The sequence below is a fragment of the Danio rerio genome, chromosome 19 (assembly GCF_052040795.2).
Source record: "Danio rerio strain M-AB ecotype USA chromosome 19, GRCz13ab, whole genome shotgun sequence".
Lineage (NCBI taxonomy): Eukaryota > Metazoa > Chordata > Actinopteri > Cypriniformes > Danionidae > Danio > Danio rerio.
The window spans coordinates 42,812,471-42,836,728 of NC_141039.2; the positions used below are offsets into that span (position 1 = coordinate 42,812,471).

General features: G+C 35.6%; 1 protein-coding gene and 1 long non-coding RNA gene across 25 annotated transcripts in view; one reads left to right on the forward strand and one right to left on the reverse strand.

The window, feature by feature from the left end:
* The window catches only part of vps50 (VPS50 EARP/GARPII complex subunit), a 305,358-nt gene that overhangs the window by 145,874 nt on the left and 135,226 nt on the right, over positions 1 to 24,258 (forward strand). For 12 of the 24 annotated variants that reach the window (XR_015515668.2, XR_015515667.2, XR_015515669.2 and 9 more), the window contains 6 exon segments: positions 7,139 to 7,230; positions 7,332 to 7,426; positions 7,796 to 7,894; positions 15,998 to 16,088; positions 19,583 to 19,759; positions 23,145 to 23,263. Coding sequence is in view for 4 of the 24 variants with exons in the window: in NM_001365104.2 (NP_001352033.1) it covers positions 7,139 to 7,230; positions 7,332 to 7,426; positions 7,796 to 7,894; positions 15,998 to 16,088; positions 19,583 to 19,759; positions 23,145 to 23,263 (673 nt within the window). In the remaining 20 variants the exon portion in view is untranslated. 24 annotated transcript variants of the gene reach the window in all.
* LOC148679829 (uncharacterized) lies at positions 100 to 2,291 on the reverse strand. The gene is made up of 3 exons (XR_015945499.1): positions 1,195 to 2,291; positions 505 to 894; positions 100 to 431 (listed from the first exon to the last, which is right to left on the reverse strand). It is a non-coding gene; the product is annotated as an uncharacterized LOC148679829 (long non-coding RNA).

A 24,258-nucleotide genomic window follows, 5' to 3' on the forward strand; every position in this document is an offset into this window, starting at 1 on the left:
ATACATAAACACTGCCAAAATGACTCCAAATCTTTACCAAAGCAAACCCCAAATCATTGCCAAAACAAAAACTCTCACAAAACACCTTAAAATCTTTACCATACTCCAATTTATTACCAAAACATACACAAAATGATTGGCAAAACAAAAACACTGCCAAAATCATTACCAAAAGCAAAGCTAAAATCATTACCCAAACAAACTTTAAATCATAACCAAAAAAAAACTCCAAATCACTACTTAAACAAACTCCAAATCACTACTAAAACAAACTTCAAATCATTACCAAAACAAAATCTAAATCATTACCAAAACAAACTCCAAATCATCACTAAAACAAACTGCAAATTGCCAAAAGAAACCCCAAATCATTGCCCAAATGAAAACTCTCACTAAAAACCTCAAAATCATTACCATATCCCATTTTATTACTAAAACATACCCAAAATAATTGGCTAAACAAAAACACTGCCAAAATCAGTCAAAATGATTACCAAAGCAAACTGAAAATCATTGCCAAAACAAATCCCAAATCATTACCAAAACAAACTCCAAATCAGTACTAAAGCAAACTCCAAACCATTACCAAAACAAATTCCAAACAGTTACCAAAACAAGCTCCAAATAGTTCGCAAAACAAACTCCAAATCATTACCAAGGCAAACTTTAAATGATTACCAAAACAAACTCCAAATAGTTACCAAAACAAACTTCAAATCATTACCAAGGCAAAATTTAAATCATTTCCAAAACAAACTTCAAATAGTTCCCAAAACAAATTCCAAATCATTACCAAAGCAAACTTTAAATCATTACCAAAACAAACTCCAAATAGTTCCTAAAACAAACTCCAAATCATTACCAAAGCAAACTTTAAATCATTACCAAAACAAACTCCAAATAGTTCCCAAAACAAACTCTAAATCATTACCAAAGCAAACTTTAAATCATTACCAAAACAAGCTCCAAATAGTTCGCAAGACAAACTCCAAATCATTACCAAGGCAAACTTTAAATGATTACCAACACAAACTCCAAATAGTTACCAAAACAAACTTCAAATCATTACCAAGGCAAAATTTAAATCATTTCCAAAACAAACTTCAAATAGTTCCCAAAACAAACTCTAAATCATTACCAAAGCAAACTTTAAATCATTACCAAAACAAACTCCAAATAGTTCCCAAAACAAACTCCAAATCATTACAAATCAAACTCCTAATCATTACCAACGCAAACACTCTTCCAAAACACCTCAAAATCTTTACCAAACCCCAATTTATTACCAAAACATACAAACAATAATTGGCTAAACAAAAACACAGCCAAAATGAGTCAGAATCATTACCAAAACAAACTCCAAATAATTGCTAAAACTATCTTCAAATCACCAAAAGAAACCTTAAATCATTGCCAAAGCACAAACACTGTCAAACTAAATCATAAAAGAAACCGTCACCAAAACAAACACTAAATCATTGCAAAAGCATAAAATGAAACCTAATCCCTGTCAATAGAAACAAAATCAAAGCATATGGAAAAAAAGGTAAAGGTGGCCTGTAGCTCTGTGTATTTAGCCTTTCAGAAATATCAGTATTTTGCATGTTCTGTTCAACTATGAGTTATGCAAATCCAGGTTTTGAAGAATACAAGAGGGAGAATGTTTCATGTACTTACTGTAAAATGAAAGACTGGTTTGCTTTGACTTTGGGAGTTATTTTCCTCTCTCCAGTGGTCCCAAGATGAGACATGAAGCCTACACAGACTCTTGAGTGATGACTGTGGGCTCTCTAAGGGTTTAACTGTTATATAAAAATGCTCTTCTCCTATATAAAAGCTCTCCTTTCTTGAATGCCAAACATCAGTCTGCTGGCTGCGCCGAGCGAAATGCTATCAATCACTGGTGTTGAGCTCTCCTCTGAAGCGTTTATTTAACAGACCCAAGATATTTTGTGTCTTGTTGTGTTTCCCCTGTTTCCACCAACAAGATTGTAGGTGCCAAAGCTAGTGCCCAATTAGGATCTGCTCTGGGCTGCATTTCCCAAAACTGTTAGAGCTGGCGGACTTTCTTAACTCCCTTAATGCTACCCTGCAGTTCCCAAAACAGCTCAATTTAAGAGTGTCCCACTCCTTCATTGTGCAGAAACTCCAGCCACTTCTTTTTTTCATATCAAGTCATTTCGTATGTGTGAATATGCCAAGATTCCCACTCATGTTGTACCTCTTATATTGTGTATTTGTTTTGTTGTTCTGTTTGTAATTTCCATCACCAAGGTAAGTTCCTTGTGCACTACCTGACACAAGTCTTGTCACCTATCCAAGTTTTAGAAACAACAAATAATAACTTGACTTCTAGTCAGAAGTGGCTTATATAAAAGGTAAAGGCCTTTTAATTTTTAATGATTTAATTCGGACAGTAAAGTCTGACATTGCTTAGACAAAAGTCTTGTCACTTAACAGAAATAATGTCCAGTACAGAATATAAAGTCATGCTGCATTGGAGAAAGAATGAATATTGTGTCTGACTCCCATGAGCTTGGAGGACTGCATCAATACATCTCTGCAATGACTCAAATAACTTATTAATCAAGTCATCTTAAATGGCATCGAAAATTCATGCAGGACTCCCTAAGTTCATCAAGATTCTTTGGATTCATCTTCAATGCCTCCTTCTTCATCTTACCCCAGGCATGCTCAATAATGTTCATGTCTGGTGACTGGGCTGGTCAATCCTGGAGCACATTGACCTTCTTTGCTTTCATGAACTTTGATGTGGAGGCTGAAGTGTGAGGAGGAGCGCTGCCATCCACTCTGCAGATCTCTCGCACATCCTCATACTAAATGTAACCCAAACCATGATTTTTCCTTCACCAAACTTGACTGATATATGTGAGAATCTTGGGTCCATGCTGGTTCCAATAGGTCTTCAGCAGTATTTGGGATGATGGGGATGCAGTTTAACAGATGATTCATCTTTTTTATGTTTTGTCAGTGATTCTTTTGGGAATAGATTGCTTTTGTTTTGGCAATTGTTTTCTGTCATTTTATTTTTTTGACAATGATTTTGTTTTAAAATACAATGTTTTCGTTTTTTGGCAATATTTCAGTTTGTATTGACAATTGTTTTATTTATCTTAGCAACAATTGATTTGATAAATAAATAGATAGAAAGATTTTGTCTTACTTGGCAATAATTTTATTTTGACAGTTTTTGTTTGTTTGATTAATTGAAATGGTTGCGTCTTATTTTGTCAATAATTTACATTTTTTTATTTTATGTTTTGTCAACTATTACTTTGTTTTGTCAGCTATTCTGTTTTATCAGTGGTTTTGTTTTGTAATGCAGTGATTTTATGTTTTGGCAACGATTTTGTTTTGACAGTTTTTGTTTTGGTGATGATTTTGTTTTGCTTTTCTAAATGGCTGTTTTTGCATAGATTTGAGCTGTGCCTTTAATGTTTTGGCATTGATTTTGCTTTAGTCTGGCAATACCTTTGTTTTGCCCAGTCATTTAGCCTCAGCAGCAGTGTTGTTGTCTTGTGTTTTTGTTGATTTTGGTAGTTCTCAGTAGTTTTGGCTTTGAAAAAAACAGCCCTACTTCAGTGTTAAGTAGTTAATGATCTCTGGCATGGTTTGTTTGACTAAAAGGATTTTGTCTTGTTTTGGCATTAATTTTATTTTGCCAGTATTTGTTTTTGTTGTTTTAGCAGGGATTTTGTTTTATCAATGATTTTATGTTTTGTGAATATTTGGTTTAACAGTGGTTTTGTTTTGTTTTGGCAGCAATTTTGTTTTAACAGTGGTTTTGTTTTGTATTGCAATGATTTTATGTTTTGACAGCGATTCTGTTTTGGCAGGTTTTGTTTTGGTGATGATTTTGTTTTGTTTTTCTAAATGGTTAGTTTTGCATTAATTTGAGCATTGCCTTTAATGTTTTGGCATTAGTTAGTCTGCCAATATTTTTGTTTTGGCAGCAATCCTGTTTTATCAGTGGTTTTGTTTTGTATTGCAGTGATTTTCTGTTTTGGCAATGACTTTGTTTTGAAAGCATTTGTTTTGGTGATTTTGTTTTGCTTTTCTAAATTGTTGTTTTTGCAATTCTATGTTGTTTTGGCTTTGAAAAAACAGCACTACTTCACTTTTAAGTAGTTAGTGGTCTCTGGCATGAAAATGCAGGCAGGTGTAATGCTCATTTACTGCATTTGGCTTCTACAGGAGGTTCATGTCTACTTGCTTGTATTGGCAATCATTTTATTTTGCCAGTTTTTGTTGTTATTTGTTTGATTAAAAATTTTATTGTCTTGTTTTGGCAATTTTATTTAGCCAGTATTTGTTGTTGTTGTTGTTGTTGTTTTTTTTTGTTGTGACTGTATGTTTTAATTCGGCAATGATTTTATTTTAGCAGTGATTTTATGTTTTGTGAAATATTTCTTTGTTTCATCAAATTCTGTTTCATCAGTGGTTTTGTTTTGTATTGCAGTGATTTTATGTTTTGGCAGTGATTTTGTTTTGAGGGGTTTTGTTTTGGTGGTGGGTTTTGCTTTGATTTAAGAAATTGTTGTTTTTGGATTGATTTGAGTTATGCCTTTAATGTTTTGCCATTGGTTTTGCTTTAGTCTGGCAATACTTTTGTTTTGCCAGTCATTTTGCTTCAGCAGCAGTGTTGTTGTCTTGTGTTTTTGTTGATTTTGGTAGTTCTAAGTTGTTTTGGCTTTGAAAAAAACAGCACTACTTCAGTGTTAAGTAGTTAGTGGTCTCTGGCATGAAAAGGCAGGCAGGTGTAATGCTCATTTACTGCATTTGGCTTTTTCCACAGGAGGTTTACATCTACTTGCTTGTTTGTTTTCTCCAGAGATGACTTACAGCGAGAGTGCTGAGGTGGAACCATTTGTATAATCTGCACATCAATGACACGATAATTATGTTGTATCGCTAAGAGCCTGCTAGAGTATCGGTCCAGAATAAATCCCACCTGAAGGGCTTTTATATTTAGTCACTCTCTCTGTCACGCTGTGCGCATATAGACATTAAGATCAGTCGCCTACATTCACGCTCTTAATACACTCATGTCTTGCTGTGCTCGTCTCCGCGGGTCATATCATCATAAGTATCCTTCTCTTTACATTAGAGCGGATGCATAATGGCCAAAGCAATGAAAAGCTGCACTATGAATTCACAATGAACCGACGCAGAAGTTCTCAGTGCTTTGTCTCGTTTTGTTCTGGTGCGCATTACATAAACCGAAACGGCTTCTGTCAGGATAGATGATGCACATCTAGGTGGTGGATTTCGATGACTCTGATAGATGTCCTGTTTGATTAAGCTCACTTTGTTATGTCAGGATAAACACTTGGCCTGATTTAAAGTGACAGCTGCTTTGTATCAAGGAAGAGCTTGTTTTTTGGTGGTATTGTTGTAAGACAGGAGGGTCAGACTCATTATGGGCTGAGGATCAAAACGCATTATGTTGGCTGCATTTGATGCATATTTGTTTGTTTTTTTACACATTCTTTTACATTTGTGTACTAAGGTGAATATTTTTGGAAATTATAAGGTGTCTAACTGTATTTATGCATTTTTGAAAAATGTTTTAGACAAAAAAAAGTTTAATTGCAAAATTATTAACCTATTTTGAACTGTTTCTGACTGTATTTCTTTTTTTTTTTGTGATTATTTATTTATTGCAGAACAAAGCCAGCATACATAGCTAGCAACAACTATATACTGTACAAGCCAGGGTTTGCATTAAATGACAAATGACCTTCATACACCATTAATATGATATAACTTATCTTTCAGTACACTTTAGTTTATCTAGTTATCATATAGGAAATGTTCTCAATTAAATCAGACCATGCTTTGATTGTTTGGGGTTTAGCTCTGTTAGTTATTGCTTTGGAACGTTCTAACAGCGCAATATTTTTTAGTTCTATATGCCACATTTTGTTTGCTGGGAATGCGGGTTCATGCCAAATTTTAAATACAAACTTTTTGGCTGTAGCTAGTGCAGTATGAAATGTCCTACGTTGGAAAGTGTTTAAGTGTATTTCTATGTTCTGACAGCTTCTTGTTCCTGTCGATGTTCATCACTCCATTTTTCATAATTAAACTCAAATAAAATTAAACCTGTTTGTTTATTTTTCTTTTTTTATTTATATTCAAAAGGGAAGCGAGTGAAGCAAATAACAGAGTAGTGGGAAGAAGCAGAGGAAATAAAACTACATATGTTTACCTGCTGGCTTTCGTGGAAATAATATACAGTTGAAGTCAGAATTATTAACCCCCCTTTGCTTTTTTTTTTCTTTCTTTTTTTATATATTTCCCAAATGATGTTGAACAGAGCATATTTCACAGTATGTCTGATAATATTTTTTCTTAAAGTCTTAGTTTTATTTTTACTAGAATGAAAGCAGTTTAAAAAAATTTTTTTTTTTAATTTTAGGGACAAAATTTTTAGCTCCTTTAAGCCATATATTTTTTGATAGTCTACAAAACAAACCATCATTATACAATAATTTTCCTAATTACCCTAACCTGCTTAGTTAACCAAATTAACCGACTTAAGCCTTTAAATGTCACTTTAAGCTGTATAGAAGTGTCTTGAAAAATATCTTGTCAGACATTATGTACTGTCATCATGACAAAGATAAAATAAATCAGTTATTAAAAATGAGTTTAGAAATGTGTTGAAAAAATCTTCGCCCCATTAAACAGAAATTGCGGAAAAAATTAAACAGGGGGTGAATAATTCAGGGGGGCTAATAGTTCTTCAGCTGTATATATTTGTTTAACAGAAACAGAACGAGCAGGAATATGATATTGACCTTACAACTGGGATCAACGACTTATCTTTTGTCAGGTAGTGTAGAGTCATTTTATAAATATCGCTCATTTTGAATGTTTTTTTTTAATCAAAATCTCCTTTAACTTTGGTTTGTATTTCATAATTTCAGCTTGACTTAAAATTCCAGCTGTTTTTAGATAAAAAAATTTAAGATCAAGCTTAAAGATAATCCACAAACATGACGAAACGATGTGCCAAACTTCAACAGACTAACCCAAGCTCCAGTCATAATAACGCACAATGAGAATACTAGACTATTAGCTCCTTTATCTAAAATAAATCTCATATTTCTAGAAGACTCCGTCGCCGAAGGCTCAGACGAATCCACCGTGGGCCGCAGCTACGTGAAGAAGAAGCTTGAACACGGCTTAACGCGGATCTGGCAGGTAAAAAAAAAGGGTGCTCATTTACTCTCCTCTGTCTCTGTTTGTTCTCCGTTCCTCCATTAGCTTCATGACTCGCCCTCTCGCCCTCTATCTGCCCGCAGGACGTCCAATTGAAAGTGAAAGCCTATTTGCTGGGAACTGACATGTCCAACTTCAAGTACGACGACTTCATTGTGGTTCTGGATGTTATCAGCAGGTAGAAACCCACTTCGCTCATTAGCGCTAATTGGATTGGCCCTTCGGGGACCGACTGCGCCCCCGTCCTCTTCAGCCTCATGAGAAACTCCCCTAAAGAGAACTCGGGGCCAGGGGGGCATCAATGAAACCATTTGTTCTCCTGCGCTTGTCCCCATTAACAGGGCTCAATTAAAAGGCCATTTTGCGTGTGAAAGCGCAGACCTCTGTATTGATCCTGCCTCGGGGTCGCTGACTTGTGCGAATAGAAGCACCATGTCCTGCTCTCAGAGGGACATGTGATTTGAAGAAGCTCTTTTTGGGGGGGTTAATGAGAATGTTTAAGCATATTTTATGATATTGATATTGATATTCTTGTTTTTGCTCTCAGGTTGATGCAGGTGGGAGAGGAATTCTGCGGCAGTAAGTCCGAGGTGTTGCAGGAGTCCATTAAGAGACAGAGCGTGAACTACTTTAAGAACTATCACAGGTGAGATAAACAACCCTCGACCGAGCTGACAATCATTTCCAGGAGGGATTCACTGGTTAATATGTGTTATAATATGTGGAGTATGTGTTTTTTTAAATATATATTGGCTTAGCTGGAAGTTAGTAGCACTTTGCGTTTTTCCAAATAGAGATGAATAAATAAGGAAACCAATGTATTTTTCTGTTGGCTTTCGTGCTTATAGTGCATCATTTTTGCATTCCTATTTTAAAGCAATTTTCACATTAAATTTAAAGCAATATTATCTAAAAATCTTTAGTTGTTGATGCTTAATTTTTGGAGTATTCTAGCAAATGGATTTGCTCAAATTTATTGCTTAGTGTTAGGCTGTGTTCACACCAGACACTGAACGCGTGGATAAATCCCGTGTGAACATTTGAGTGTAATCACTTCATTCAAGCGTCAAACCCCGCTTCATTCGCGTGTCAAATCCGCTTCATTCGCACGTCAAATTCCCTTCAGAACTGACGCGGATCTGCATGATGGGCAGGGCTTCTGTCTGCCCGGTGACTGTAGCTTCATTGCTAAATGGCTAACATGGATTTTATTGAGAAAATAACAGTGTTTATGTGTTCATTCATTCATTCATTTTCTTGTCGGCTTAGTCCCTTTATTAATCCGAGGTCGCCACAGCGGAATGAACCGCCAACTTATCCAGCAAGTTTTTACGCAGCGGATGCCCTTCCAGCCGCAACCCATCTCTGGGAAACATCTACACATACACACACACACATTAAAACACTACGGACAATTTAGCCTGCCCAATGCACCTGTACCACATGTCTTTGGACTGTGGGGGAAACCGGAGCAACCGGAGGAAACCCACGCGAACGCAGGGAGAACATGCAAACTCCACACAGAAACACCAACTGAGCCGAGGATCGAACCAGCGACCCAGCGACCCTTCTTGCTGTGAGACGAACGTGCTACCCACTGCGCCACTGTGTCGCCGTTTATGTGTTTATGAAGGCTAAAAACAGCATCGATACGTTTAGGGCAGTGTCTGAGTTCACTAGATCCTTTCAAAGGTGCATCCAGCTCTTTGAGCTCATAAACTCCTCCAAAAACTGAACCTGGATGATGGAAGCTTTCAGCGGTGCTTCTGACTGAGCTGAGCCCAGTTTGATGCACTTTTTGTCGGTGACGGCTGGAGGACTTCTCCCGGGACACCAACAACAGGCGATACGTCACAACCACGCCCCCACAAGAGCAAGCTTCTGATTGGTTAACGTGGCGCGGATGTCTGCTGAAGTTCAGATTTTCCAACGATTCCGAGCGATTCTAACTGGTTTAGTTAGACTGACTGTAAAGCATAACCGAATGTATTTACTTGAGATAGATACTCCGCAACACTGGATATTGTGTTAACTGCTCGCGTAGGCTATTTGATTTGTTCGCACACTGTCTTAGTTATATTGTGTGATGGAAGGATTCACCGCTGAGACGCGATTCAGTTATGAGTCCATTCAGTATGATTTCGCCTATCTGGTACTACATGTAAAAGTGTATCAATGATGAAGACTACTTGGTTAACCTAACGTTGACTGGACTGTTTTCACGGTAGTGCAGAAAAAATAAGAGACTGTCCTGGAAAAATTTGGACATCTGATCAGCCTTATGGGTGACTAAAACAGGGCTATTCAATATTGTGATTGGGCTACAGCCTCTCTGAGCCCCAGTTTAGCTCCGGCGTCACTGTTTTTGAAAAGCAGCGAAGCGAAAGGAATAATTCACATTATTAATGAGAGAAAGCATAACGCAGGTGTTTCCCTCGTCATAGCACAAATTAATTCTTCAGCCAATTAAGGGCCTCCTTTTTCCGTGGACCCTGGGGCTTCAGCGCCACCTAGCCCTTACGTTAATCTGGCCCTGTCAACTGTTTTAAGAAAAAAAACATTTTGGGTGTTCAATTCCATCCCAGAGATTATTTTATTTAGTTCTTTCTGTTTAAGTTCAGGGTTTATGTCAGTGTCAAACACTACGTTTATTTACAATTTACCAAAGCAATGGTCAATGATGGGTTTTTCTATTCAGATTGATTTATTAATTGCAAGATTGCTTTAATGAGATACCTTTAACCTCATTCTGGCCTTTATGGTGTCAGTTTTGTTGCAGTTTAACTTTATAAACACACAAAAAGTATTTAACGGATTTGTCAATCCACTAGATTTTGTTAGTGTAAATAAAAAAATCTAAAATGTATTTACAGTGGTTCCTTATTATTTGTGGGTGTTATGTTCTAAAAACAACCCGCAATAGGTGAAATCCGCAAAGTAGTATGCTTTATTTTTACAGTACAACACTTCAGAGTCACATTGATAGCGATCGATGATTAAATTTGGCTAGCTGTATGCACTCGGTGCTGTACAGGAGACACGGCACGGAGGAGATTGATTGACAATGGTCTACAGCCAATCAGGACGCAATACACAATGCAGTAATCAGGACACAGGACACAATATGCTGTCGGAAAAAAGCATGTCAAGTTGCACTAAAAAATCTGCAAAACAACGAGGCCACGAAAAGTGAATCACGTTTCACTGTATATGAAAACTAGAAAAATGGCCTAGCATAAGTATTTTCCGGACTGAAAAAAAAAAAACCACACCGAAGGACATCCGCTGTGTAAAACATATGCTGGAATAGTTGACAGTTCATTCCACTGTGTCGACCTCTGATAAATAAGAGACTAAGCCAAAGGAAAATGAATGAATGAATGAATGAATGAATGAATGAATGAATGAATGAATGAATAAATTAATTTAATAATTAAAAACCCAACTTCAAGATGACATAAAAATTAAAAATGCAGACACGTTTCCGTGTTTTAGCACTCATCCCTGCAGCCCTCTGTTGTTTCCTCTGATATTGTTGTTTATTTGCACTCTGCATTTTTCATTTAGTCGACTGAATAAATGAATTATGCAAATGAGCTAACACTGCAAACGTGCCTAAATAAATCTGCACATTTTCAATGTCACAGTGTTCCTGTGGAATAAAGTGTATCATGGCTCTTTCAACACCCAAGGTCATGAGTGTAGAATATATTATGTAAATATAATAACTACATCACATCCTCTTTTGTGTTAATAGATACAGTATACAATCACATATTAAACTGATTATGACTAACAGTAATTACTGCATTCAGATACTGTCCACATTTCAGTTTTGGGTTGCGCTCTATTATAAGGTGATGTATTGACAGTGTGATTCAATTATCTGGTGAGTCCCAAATGATTCATGTATCTAGTGAATACTATGAATTAATCACATGTACCTACTATATGGCCTGGGTTATAATGTGGGTTCGATTTAAGGTTAGATACAGGCAATTAAGCATAACTCATTGTAATTATAGTAAGTAGATGGAAGATGTGAAACAACATCACTTCAAATTACACTGTTAACTTTAATGTGCTTGAATATATCTTAAATGGTACAATGTAAGCAAAAATGATGATAATAATAACAATAATAGGCGGCACGGTGGTTCATTGGTAAGCACTGTCACAACAAGAAGGTTGCTGGTTCAAGTCCCAGCTGGGCCAGTTGGCATTTCTGTGTGAAGTGTGCATGTTCTCCCCATGTTGGTGTGGGTTTTCTCTGGGTGCTCCGGTTTCCCCCACCGTTCAAAAACATCCGCTAGGATGAGTGTGTATGGGTGTTTCCCAGTACTGGGTTATGGCTGGAACGGCATCCGCTATATATAACATATGCTGGAATAGTTGGCGGGTAAATGAATGAATGAATAATAATAATAATATTGTATCTAAGTGGCTGGCACATACTCATTGTGTTCTCTGTACTGTGGCTAGAATAATGCAAGGGATGGCCAGCCTGGCTTTTGTTCGCACTGCTGGCAAATTGGATTTGATTTTCAAATTGGATCTACAGGATTGATTGTCTCCACATTGTCTTTGAGCAAGTGTTGAAATCTGATTTAGTGCTCTGAATCTGGTAGATCTACATCAGTTGCTGTAGTAAGGATGTACGTCAGGCCAATGCCAAGAGACTACAGCAGTGGGTAGCTGTCAATGAGAGAACAGAAAGCTGTAAAATGTTGTCTAATTTTGCTCATGTCCTTCATAACATCTTGCCATTGTGCTGAACCCACGAGATGCTGGAAACAACATAAATGACAAAGTGATTTTAGGCATTTGAGCATATTCTGTCCAAAACTGCTGACTTGTTATTTACACCCCGAATGTTGCTTACTTCACTATGTGGGGGGAGTATATTTAGATGGAGATTATTCTGAATAATGAACATTTTAATGCACGCCAAAAATAAGATGCTTTTTGGAGATGACTGTAAAACAAAAGTGAATTGCTGCTGGAGTCAACTGTACAAATACTGTTTCTGCTGAGATGGAGGATCTTGACATTGTTTCTAAATATTCAAGAAGTTGGATAGCTGACGTATTTCCAATAAGACCATAATTGGACCATTCAATATTTAATTTAAGTCATCGTGAACAGGAAGTTGCTGAGACTTTTATTTTCGTATGTTGATGTACACCCAACTGAAATCGAATATTGAGTTGGGGCGGGGCTTTCTTTTTGCACATTATTTACTTCTAGCAAACTAACGGTAAGAGGGGCGTGGTTTAGAATATTGTAGCTGAAGCCATGAAACATGGAAGGAAATAGTCAGGTTTTGATTGAAGAGTATCAAAACCAATGCCAAGAGACTACAGCAGCTGGTAGCTGTCAATAAGAGGACGGAAAACTACAAAATTTGTCTCATTTTGCTCCTTCATAACATCTTGCGCTGAAGATGCTTGAAACAACATAAATGACAAAGGGATTTTAGCCATTTGAGCATATTCTGTCCAAAACTGCTGACTCAGAATTTAATCACTGAATTGTTTTTTACTTGATGAGTGTATTTAGATGAAGGTTATTCTGAATAATGAACACTTTGATCCTTGCCAAAAATAAGAAGATGATTTTTGGAATTGAAGATTATCAAAAGAAACATTTTTTTCCAGTGGATTAGCGTTCATCTTTAGTTCATCTAAAAAATAACAATGTGCACTAGCAAAATAAACGTTAACATTTCAGTTCATAGATATATAAACTAGATATCGCATAGGGACCCTGAGCATGCGTCAATAGCGCCGCCACATTGGTACAGTGCTCCCAGGACAAATGTTATTCAACCGCACTAGTCAAGACAGTGTTATTACGTGAAGATGCGGGACTTTAGCGCTGTCTACGTGTGTAGTAACGAGCAAACAAAGAAAACAAAGCACAAAGGCAGAACATTTCATAGGTAATATTAAGTTTTTTTTCTGTTTTTGAATGTTCTGAACTTTTGTGCTAATCAGGTAACGTTATTGATGATGACATTCACTTACTGCATTCATCATACGGCAAAGCAGCTCCAACTCGGCTTATGCTAGTTTTGTTGAATAAAATCAGCAAACAATGCAAAAGAAATATGACAACGAAATGCTGCGCTGCCAGAAACTTGTATTATTGTCGGCTAACGTTAATGAAAGAGTCGTTTGGGGGATTCATTCACAAAGTGAAAGCAGGAGAGGAGGTGTGTTTCAGGACACGGAGTATATTAAATTTAACAGGGAGGGTGAATAGTACATTTCTGTGCACACAAACACAAGCTTTTTGTCTGGAATGCCTGTGCGGTCACTGATCCATCAATGTAGAAAAGTGATGTAAAATTATAATTTTCGTAATTAGAAATAAAAATAAAAATACTAACATCCAGGAAAACTCCCGATCACAGATATATGTGTATATGTGTATATCTCTGGCTTTGGATGGCCACAGTCCTCCACTGTACCTTGGTCCCGCATTCATTTCAAAGGAGCGCTACCCTGTAGCAAGATGGCGGCGCTATTGACACGTTCCGTCCAATAGACAACAATAGGCCAGGCGACATCTAGTGTATATATCTATGATTTCAGTTTAGGTCACAATTTATGCTATTAATTTCTGGCTTATTATTAAAATATTAACTGTTCATTAGTAGTTATAAAGTATGATCTTATTCTACATCCGTAATCCCACCCAAAATCTAATCCTATCTTCGACCTTACTAACTGTTAATAAGCACCTAATTTCCTAGCTTACAAAGCCAATGGTGTTAGTTAATGGTTTGTTAATACTATGAATTGTAACTTAATATAACGCAATATCAAATAAACATTGTAATTGTACATTGTAAAACATCCAAATTCCCAATAAGTGTGGATTTAAAAAGTCAGATCCATTTTGATTTTGCTCTAAAAGTATATTTACAGAGTGCAGGATTGCAGGCTTAGTATGCACCATACTGTATAATTTATTTAAAGAGAGAGTTCTGTCATCATTTTCTCTGTTTTCACTTGTTTAAAGTTTATTTCAGTTTCTTCTGTTGAACCCTAAAGAAGATGGCAGGTAGTGTAAGGATTGCAGCTTACGCTGCTATTCTGAACCAATAGTCGGAAACAGAAAGCAGTTGAAAGATGGCGTGTTTAAATCCATTATTTATCTGACTCCATTGTAATTAATCTGACTCCATTAAAGTTGTTATCATCATTGATAAAGAGAAAGAATCTCTACGTCTTAAAGCAGGCAAAGTTGTTTATTAAGTTACATGATCAAATATACAGACATTAGAATGACACAAACTAACATACTGTATAAAGAAATTAGCTGTAACATATGCACTGCTGAGCAACAAAGACGGTGAAACTGCCTTTGTTAGCATATGAGGCTACGCACTCGTGTGCGGGAGAAGCAGAGTAAAAGCCATTCTCCCAGATCAACAGTTACCTTTACCTATTATACCCTGAGCAAAGCATTGTCAAACATGAGTGAAAACCAACCCTCAAAACCAGCTGAACATGAGAACAAAGTTGAAGAGATAAAGTGGGGGAGAAGTACATTAACATACTCTCCTCAGGCCATGACCCAACAATAGTAAATATATTGTAGATTGAAATACAATTAATCGATGTCTCTGTTGATTTCATCACTACAACACTGAAGTCATAAACTGTCAAATGACACCAAACATGACAAAGTTATATGAAGGAAGAACACGAGCAGATGAATTGTGTATGGTGAAGAGCACATGGTTACTGTAAGCAAATGGTAGAGATGTGTTTCGGAGCTGTGAGGAACTCTGCCTTACCAGGAGGACCCATCCCATGCTTGGAATGTCTCAGTAGTGCTTCATTAGCATAGAAGGAAAAGTATATAATATTTTCTCAGCTTACCAAAGCACTCATTGACTTTCATAGTATTTTTTTCCCCTACAATTAAAGTCAGTGGGTGCCAGAAACCGGCAGTCCTCAGAGTATCTTCTTTTGTATTCAACAGAAGAAAGGGAAAGTAGATAATGAGGTAATTAAAACATTTTGGGGTGAACTATCCCTTTAGGTCAGTTATAAAAAAATCTGATTTGGATAAATGTCCCCGCTGCTATAGTCAGCAGTGAAAAGACCTTTTCTGCTTGATGAGATGGAGGACATTGAAAGAGGGCGTCTTACCATTATTTCTGAATATTCAAGCAGTTGGACAGCATCCATAAAGCGATTATCTGTCACTCTTCTGAATGCTTAATCTCTGCTGTCGCCGTGTCGCCATTAACACATTTTGCCATTACAATACACATTGTGCCCTCTGGCTTAGAGGACAAAACGATCCACTTTCCCTTCAAGTGCTTTGAAAATGATGCATTTAAAATATCATGCATTGAAGTCATAACTACAGATGGTATTTCGAATGTCAAACGCCCTGCTGTTGGCTACACTTTATTCAAATTTAGAGAGCTTATGGCAACTTATAATCAGGTGGTATGTTCTATAGAGATTAGTTGAGGACTTCATTTTGTTGCATTCATTGTGAATTATAATGCCGGTTTTTGACATTTTGCACAAGCCTTTTGGTATTGACCTTGTCTGGCAGCGGGCCACTTTGACACTCATTGTAGCAGGACGTACCTCTAACCTTCTTCACCCATCGACTTTTCCTTGGATCGTTTTTTTTGCCAGCCCATTTCATTTTCATTGAGTTGAATGGCAAAGGGTCTCCAGCTCACAAAAGCCAACCTCTTGTCATTTCTCCCCTACAGAACTCGCCTGGAGGAGCTGCGAATGTTTCTTGAAAATGAAACGTGGGAATTGTGCCCTGTGAAGTCCAACTTCAGTATCGCCCAGCTCCACGTAAGCCTTAATGTCATTGAGAGTTGTTTAAATTGATGAATTACAAATCAGATTACTGTAATTGAGTAGTTTTCCTCAGGAATTGTATTTTGCATTGATAAAGCCTTGTTTAGACTGCATGACTTTAAACATCGGCAGATCGCTGTGCCGTTCAAACTACACCGGATTTTGTCTTTAAATCACTGTTGTGTTCACACTACACAACACTTCGTAAATGATCTACAAGATGGGGTCACACTACATGATCCGACAACAACTCGTTCGCCAACAGCTCAGTCAAGCTACCAATCCACAGCCAATGAAATGTTGAGGGAGGAGCCGGCAAAAAAACTGAATACTATTGGCTGCCTGTGTGCTGATTAAATCCCTGACAGCGTTTCAAACTTCTCTGAAAGCTTTCAAGGGAGATCAATCGCTCATCTGTTATGTTTAATGGGATAGATGTGGCTTTAACACTAGTACTACAGAGGCAATAAGACAGTTTTTAATTTTTATTATTTAATAACTCTATAACACCCTGATGTTTCCTAAACCTCTGTGTATTTCTTTTTAGCAGTGTTATTTTTTAAATTTAAACAGAGCAGAACTGAGTATTTCTATCTTTAATTACCATATTGGTCAAAATGACTGCATGCACGTTTGCTACTTTTCACTATGACGTTAAATATGCTGGCCTTTTTTGCCTAGCAACTTCCTGCTAACAATAACATAAATTTACTTCTGATATAACTTTCAAAACAAGATATTCTGTTCCGCGAAATAGCTCCTGTTTATGAAAGTGAAAATGAAAACAAGGAACAGACCCTTACGGGTGTTCTAGTATCTTAACTACATATTTAAAGGCTGTATTACCAAAACAGATAACATTTTTAGGGTAATGGTGTCGTAAAATATGATAACAGACATTCAAACCTTAATTTTATTATCTCAATAGATTTTAATGTATTTTTGACATGACAAAATGACGTCTAATATGAGAACGATCAGAACAAATGCTATGATAATTGGTAACTCCTCTGGAATATTCAGAATGCTAGATATTGGAGGTGTTGGCGATGCCTCAGCGAGCCTCATTGACTGTAATTGTACATTGTAAAACATCTGAATTCCCAATAAGTGTGGATTTGAAAAGTCAGATCCATTTTGATTTGCTCTTAAAGTATATTTGCGGAGTGCAGTATTAGTATGCATCAAGCTACTGTATGATTTATTTAAAGAGAAATTTCACCTAAAAATGACGAATCATTTTCTCTGTTTTCACTTGTTTAAAGCTTATTTCTTTCTTCTGTTAAACACAAAAGAAGATGGTAGGTAGCACTCATTGACTTCCATGGTTTTCTTTTTCCTTCCATTTTTTTACAATGGAAGTAGATGGATGCCAGAAACCGGCAGTCCTCAGAATATCTACTTTTGTGTTCAACAGAAGAAAGGGAGAGTAGATAATGAGGTAATTAAAACATTTTGGGGCGAACTATCCCTTTAAGTCAGTTATAAAAATAAATCTGATTTGAATAAATATCCCCGGTGCTATAATCAGCAGTGAAAAGATTATTTCTGCTTGATGAGATGGAGGACATTGAAAGAGGGCAACTTGTTCAGGGCGTTGTTCAGTAGTTCACACATAAAGACTGCTGAGCACCCCCAGATTTTTTCTCGATCACAGCACGATCTGTCGGCAAGCTTTCGAATAGAGCTTAAAATCCTGTAGTGTGAACTAGGCTTAAACAGTTATCACAAGCTAAGACGCTTTAGTAGTGCTTTTTAGCATTCAGCATTTAGTAAATATACTGTAAGTAAAAAAGTCACCAGTGTTACCAGTTGAAACCTAAAATGGTGATAAGGTAACCTATAAAAGAGTATACAGCGGGGAGTATTAAATATGTCTCCATTTTTTCTCAGAAAACATATTTCTGACGGTGCTGTTGACTTGAAATGTTCACCAGATGTTGATAACAACCAAAGAAATCCATATATACAAAAAAAACTCAAATCTAATTAATTTACAAATGAATTCATGTGTAATAAATGAAATCACAGTGAGAAAAAGTATTGACCACATGAAGATAGGGAGATGTAGAAAGGCAGTGAAAGCCCAGGCAGCAGCTGAAATCGCTCAGTAGTTCTTTAGCAACCTTCTGCTCTGTGTCATTGTAAATTAATGTCAGCTACTTCAGTCCATCTACATTCGCAGTAGGATGAAGATGAAACCACGGTGGACATTTCAGCAAGACAATAATCCAAAACAAAGTCAAGGAAACTCTCAAATGCTTTCAGAGAAAGAAAATCAAGCTGTAGAATGGCCCACCCAATCACCTGATCCAATCCAATAGAGAATAGAAAATATAGATCAGATTTAATAGACCCACAGAACCATCAAGATGTTTCCACTCTGTTGAAGTCTGTGAAAAATCACACATGAGCAATTCATGTCATTTCATTCTCCATCCGAGAGGCGTCTTTAAGCTGCCGTCATTTAAAAAAGCCTTTTATATAAAGTATTAAATACGTTTTTAATAGTTCAGTACTTTCTGCTTCTGTCATTCCATTGTTATTACACATAATTAATTTTTCATGGCGTGTTCAATACTTATTTTCGGCGCTGTAATTTACTCTATGCTTCCTGTACATATCCTGGGTCAGAAAGTGTTCTTTATGCGAGCCCATACTGTGATAATAAGCTAAATCCACAGTGTGTGCTATTCTAACCAAATAGTAGACATTTTTTTGTTGATCATCTTCCTTCAGATTTTCCGTCTTGCTGTAATGGGCTGCTTTTATATGCATTTTAAATCTAACGAAAAGCTTGACATCTTGATAAATGAGGGTAAGCATCATCACTGATTGTATTCCAGCATAAGCTGTTTTCTCTCCTAGTCAGGGTACATCCGTCTCAAAACAAATTACACTGTGGAACGCCGGAATATTCACCCGAGAGTATCTGCCGAATAAACCGAAATGCATCTCTTTCAATTATTATATGCTAAACAGGGTCTCACTCTTGATAAACTGTTCTCTGATGGACCTTTTAAGCAGTTTTTGTGCTGAATATACAGGTGTTTTCTTAAAGAACTGCACTAGAGAAAATGGGTATTGAAAAGCACATGAGTGAATGGCGTAATCAACGGTGCTCTTTAATGAGGCACATTTCCATAACGATTTCTTGCCGGAGCTCTGATGCGCAGAGTGGTTGAACTATGAGAACTATGCTATTGTGCTTTCACCTTTGCATCTTAGTTCTTGTTTTTTATGACTAGTATATTCAGAATTTTCAATACAAATCTTAATGCATCTGTAATATTTATCAAATACTCCTTGAATGGTTAATAAACACAAACACGCAGTATCATTAAACCCAGTCTCTCACTGCTGATGGCGCAAACCCAAATTAATACATCGTTAGCAAACAAACAACATACTCAAAAAACAAGTGCAGGTGGGTGTTTTCATGACCTGTCTTTTAGTTGTTTGATCTGCATGTTTCTCTTCTTTTTCAGGAGTTTAAGTTCATGGGTCAGTGTCGTTCTCCTTCAGTGTCTCCCAGCAGGCAGCCAGAATTCACAGATCTGCTGGAGCTTTCTCTGTTCGAGCAGTACCTGGAGGGTGGAAACCCCTTCGAGATGCAGATAGACAACAAAGAAGAGGAGACTGAGGACGTCCTGGCTTCTAATGGGGTATATAGTAGTTTGAATGATGGTCATGTTATGTACAGTTTTATATACTGTTGAATATACAATTATTAGCCCTTACTGAATTATTAGTCCTCCTGTATAATTTCCCTCTAATTTTTGTTTAACGGAAAGATTTTTTTTTTCAATTTCTAAACATAATAGTTTTAATAACTCATTTCTAATAACTGATTTATTTCATCTTTGCCATGATGACAGTACATAGTATTTTACTAGATATTAAGATTGATATTTAAAGGGTTACCTAGGTTAATTAGGTAAGTTAGAGTTGAGCTTAAAATGTTTTTTTTTTTTTTTATCAAAAGCTGCTTTTATTCTAGCTGAAATAAAACAAATAAGACTTTCTCCAGAAGAAAAAATATTATAGGAAATACTGTGAAAAATCCCTTGCCCTGTTAAACATCATTTCGGAAATATCTAAAAAAGAAACAATTCACAGGAGGGCTATTAATTATGTCTTTAACAGTAGATGGTGAAGGGTGAGTAAATGATGACAGAATTTCCATTCAGTCAAAAACAGGCTTTTAATGAAAGTGTCAATTTAGAAATTGTAGGTTTTTTCAACCTAAACATACAGAAAACTATTTAAAATATCTCATTGCAGTTCATTAATTTGTGTGTGTAAATTTCAGTGAGCACATACACCAAACCTTACCAATTTATTCGTATCTAAATTCTGAAGGTTAATACAGGGGGAAATGTTATTTGCCTGATTTTGGACAAAACTGAAAATGCTGTATTTTTAATACAGTGATAAAGTTATTTAAAAAAAGCAACCTAAAATACTACATATTGAATTATATACTCTATATTTAAATTTAACAGTTTAGAAAACTTGAAATACAAAATTAATTTTCCTACTCTTAATCAATCAACCAGGGAAGAGTGTGTTGATTGCTGGGCGATAATTCGATAGCGATAATTATCATGATATATATATATATACAGTTGATTCTAATTATTATTTTTTAATATTTCCCAAATAATGTTTAACAGAGCAAGGAAAATTTCACAGTATGTCTGATAATATTTTTTCTTGTGGAGAAAGTCTTATTTTTTATTTCAGCTAAAATAAAAGCAGTTTTTAATTTTTTTTAAATCATTATAAGGTCAACATTATTATCCCCTTTAAGTTACATTTGTTTTCGATAGTCTACAGAACAAACCATCTTTATACAATAACTTGCCTAATTACCCCAACCTGCCTAATTAACCTAATTAACCTAGTTAAGCCTTTAAATGCAACTTTAGGCTGTATAGAAGTGTCTAGAAAAATATTCAGTCAAATATAATTTACTGTCATCATGGCAAAGATAAAATAAATCAGTTATTAGAGATGAGTTATTAATACTATTATGTTTTAATATATTATGTTTAATAAACAGAAAAGAGGAAGAAATTAAACAGGGAGGCAAATAATTCAGGGGGCTAAAAATTCTGACTTCAACTGTATGTATATATATATATATATATATGTACATATGTATATATGTATATATATTATTTATTTTTTTTTACTATAATGAAAAACATATAACATTTATTGTGATAAATATCGATATCGACTCATATGAAAAAAAAATTATTGTCATTTTTAAAAAATATTTTTTTGCTATATCACGCAGCTCTAGTTATAACAATTTTTTCGTTTTTACCTTCATCTGCAGTGCCTTTTCCTAAATCATATGTCATGCCAACTGTATGGGACTGAACATTGCTTATTTATTATTATATACAGTATTTCTTTACTTGTTTAATTTAAAGGGATATTTCACGCAAAAATGAAAAATCTGTCATTTACTCCTTCACTCATTCCAAACCTGTCAGACTTTCGTTCATGTGTTTTCAACACTAAAGAAAATATTTTAAAGAAAGATGGAATCCTGTACCCCTTGATTTCCATAGATTTAGTTACAGTCAATGGTTACAGGTTTTCAGCTTTCTTCGAAATATATATTTCTGTTATTGTTGTTATTCAGCAGAAGAAAGAAACTCTTAAAGCTTTGGAAACACTTGAGGATGAAAAAATAGTGAAGAAATTTTCAATTTTGGGTGAAATATACAATTAATAGTTTTTATTTAGCATTTTCTTTTACTCCCAAAATCATACATTGGAGGATTTCACCATTTATAAAACATCCAAACTAGTTTCACAGTCCTCTTTTTTTTCACTGATATCCATTCAACACATTTCAACAATATTTATGCTGCGCTTTTTGGCATCGGGCTTGAGCAAACAGTCATTTTATGATGGTTTACAGTTACATTTATAGTCGTACTAGATGCTTGCCAAACTCACTGCAAAAAGGGGGAAACTAAATGGAAGTGAAAATGGGATGCGTAAATATTTGCTAACGTTAAGTGGCTCATTGTCCTTAGAAGTGTTGACAGAGGCCATTACATGTGTGTGGAGCGAATACTCATCATTATTAAAGCTCTGATGTGCTTGGCGTCTCTGATGATGCTGCTATAATGAAAACAAACGTGTATGTTGATAAAAAAAAAAAAAAAACAGTCCAGCCTTTCCTACAAGTGCTTTTACCCTGAGAGAGAGTACAAAGTGGGGAGGGGAGGGGTTGTTTAGGGATACTTTATATCCCTAAAAAGGGATAATGATAATATTTTTTTTTTCTGGAGAAAAGTCTTATTTGTTTATTTCAGCTAGAATAAAAGCAATTTTTAATTTTTTCAAACCATTTTAAGGTCAAAATTATAATTCTGTAAAAATCCTGACTTCAACTGTACAGAAAAAAATATTATATTGTGAACACTGCATATATATTTTGCATCTTATTATGAAATGTGAAAATAACTGTTTTAAATACATTTTTGTTTTCATGATTCTTTAATGAAAATGCTGTATATTAAGTTGTACACATGAAATGGATTTTTTTGTGTGTGTGTGATTGTTATAACTCAGCTTTAGGTCAAATAGGGAGAAATCCAATATTACGTACATTTTTTCAGTTCAATTTAAATGACACTTTTTAACCCAACAGTTGGCTTTCCCACATTATATAACAGCCCAGCCTTTTTTACAGCGTAAAAACCTCTGATCATTTTATAAATTAACATTTCAATTTATCCTTCCTAGGATCATAAGTTAGCTTTTCTATTAACTGGTAAGGATTTCACCATATAATTGATTTCAGGGACATCGTACCTGACGCAATGTTGCAGCTCTAACTGTAATACCACAGAATGACACTGCTCACATTTCATTTCATGCAGGGCAGCCATAATAGATTTAGATGTGTTGTTCATTTTGATGATTTTTTTAATAGGTAAAATTAGTTTTTCTTTGAACTATTTTGTACTGAACTATAATGTTAATGTATGTTAATGTTTGTACTTTTGTCTCTCTGTTCAGTATGAGTCAGATGAGCTGGAGAAGAGCGTATACCAAGAGTACGACAGTGACAGTGATGTACCCGAGGAGCTGAAACAGGACTACGTGGATGAACAGACAGGGGACGCTCCAGTGAAGAGGTCAGTACTGATTCATCTTGCAGCTCGTGTCACACACTAACACACTTTTTTTTTACGCTAGTGCATCCATGCTACTTCTGAACTTTTATTTCTTGACAAGTTTTGTAAAAGCTGCAAACCCCTTTTAGGCTTGCGTTTGAGTGTAGACAAACAAAAACGCAGACTTTTCCGTAACACTTTATAATAACTACGCACTATGAATCATTTATTAAGCATTAGCAAATAGTTAATTCATCATTTGTTAAGCATCAATTCTACATTCATAGACGTTATAAGCAGTTTATAAGTACAGCTACAAATGCTGTGTTGTTAATCTTCAAGCACATATATAATGTGTTTAATGATTGTGTTTTCATAATTTATCAATCAGAAAGTTTTCATTACTGAATTAGGCATTACGTTAGTTACAAATCAGTTATTAAAGAGTAGTTTTTGACTTTTAAGATCATTTAGATTGAGTAAATAAATGATTAATGAATTATTAAAATTGACATTTATATATTTTATTTTTCAGGCATATAATAACAGTACTTTGTTTGTTAATAAATGCTTTATTAACACAACTTCATGCAGTTTTGTGACCCGAGTGAGGACTATTTATGCTTTGAAATCCCTCATACATGACAATTAAAGGCTTAGGACCCTATCATACACCCGATGCAATAAGGCACAAGATGTGTTTACGCGATGTGTTGCTATTTTCAGATCAGCACAACCCTAATTTTCAAGTTTTGCGTCACGTTTTTTATTTAGCCAAACCATTTGGACCACTTTGTGGACTCATGGTTGTGCCAGTCTAGCTTAGAGGAGTGTTAAGGCACATTGTTGGCGCGTTGCTATTTTGAGGAACTAAAATAGACTGTGCAATAGACCAGCTGAAAGCTTATAACATTATGCAACTTGCTTTTGTATAATGTTATTATTATTAGCAGTATTATTATATTCATATTTATATTTGTTTTATTAAAAACAAGCTTATATTTGTCCACCTGCCA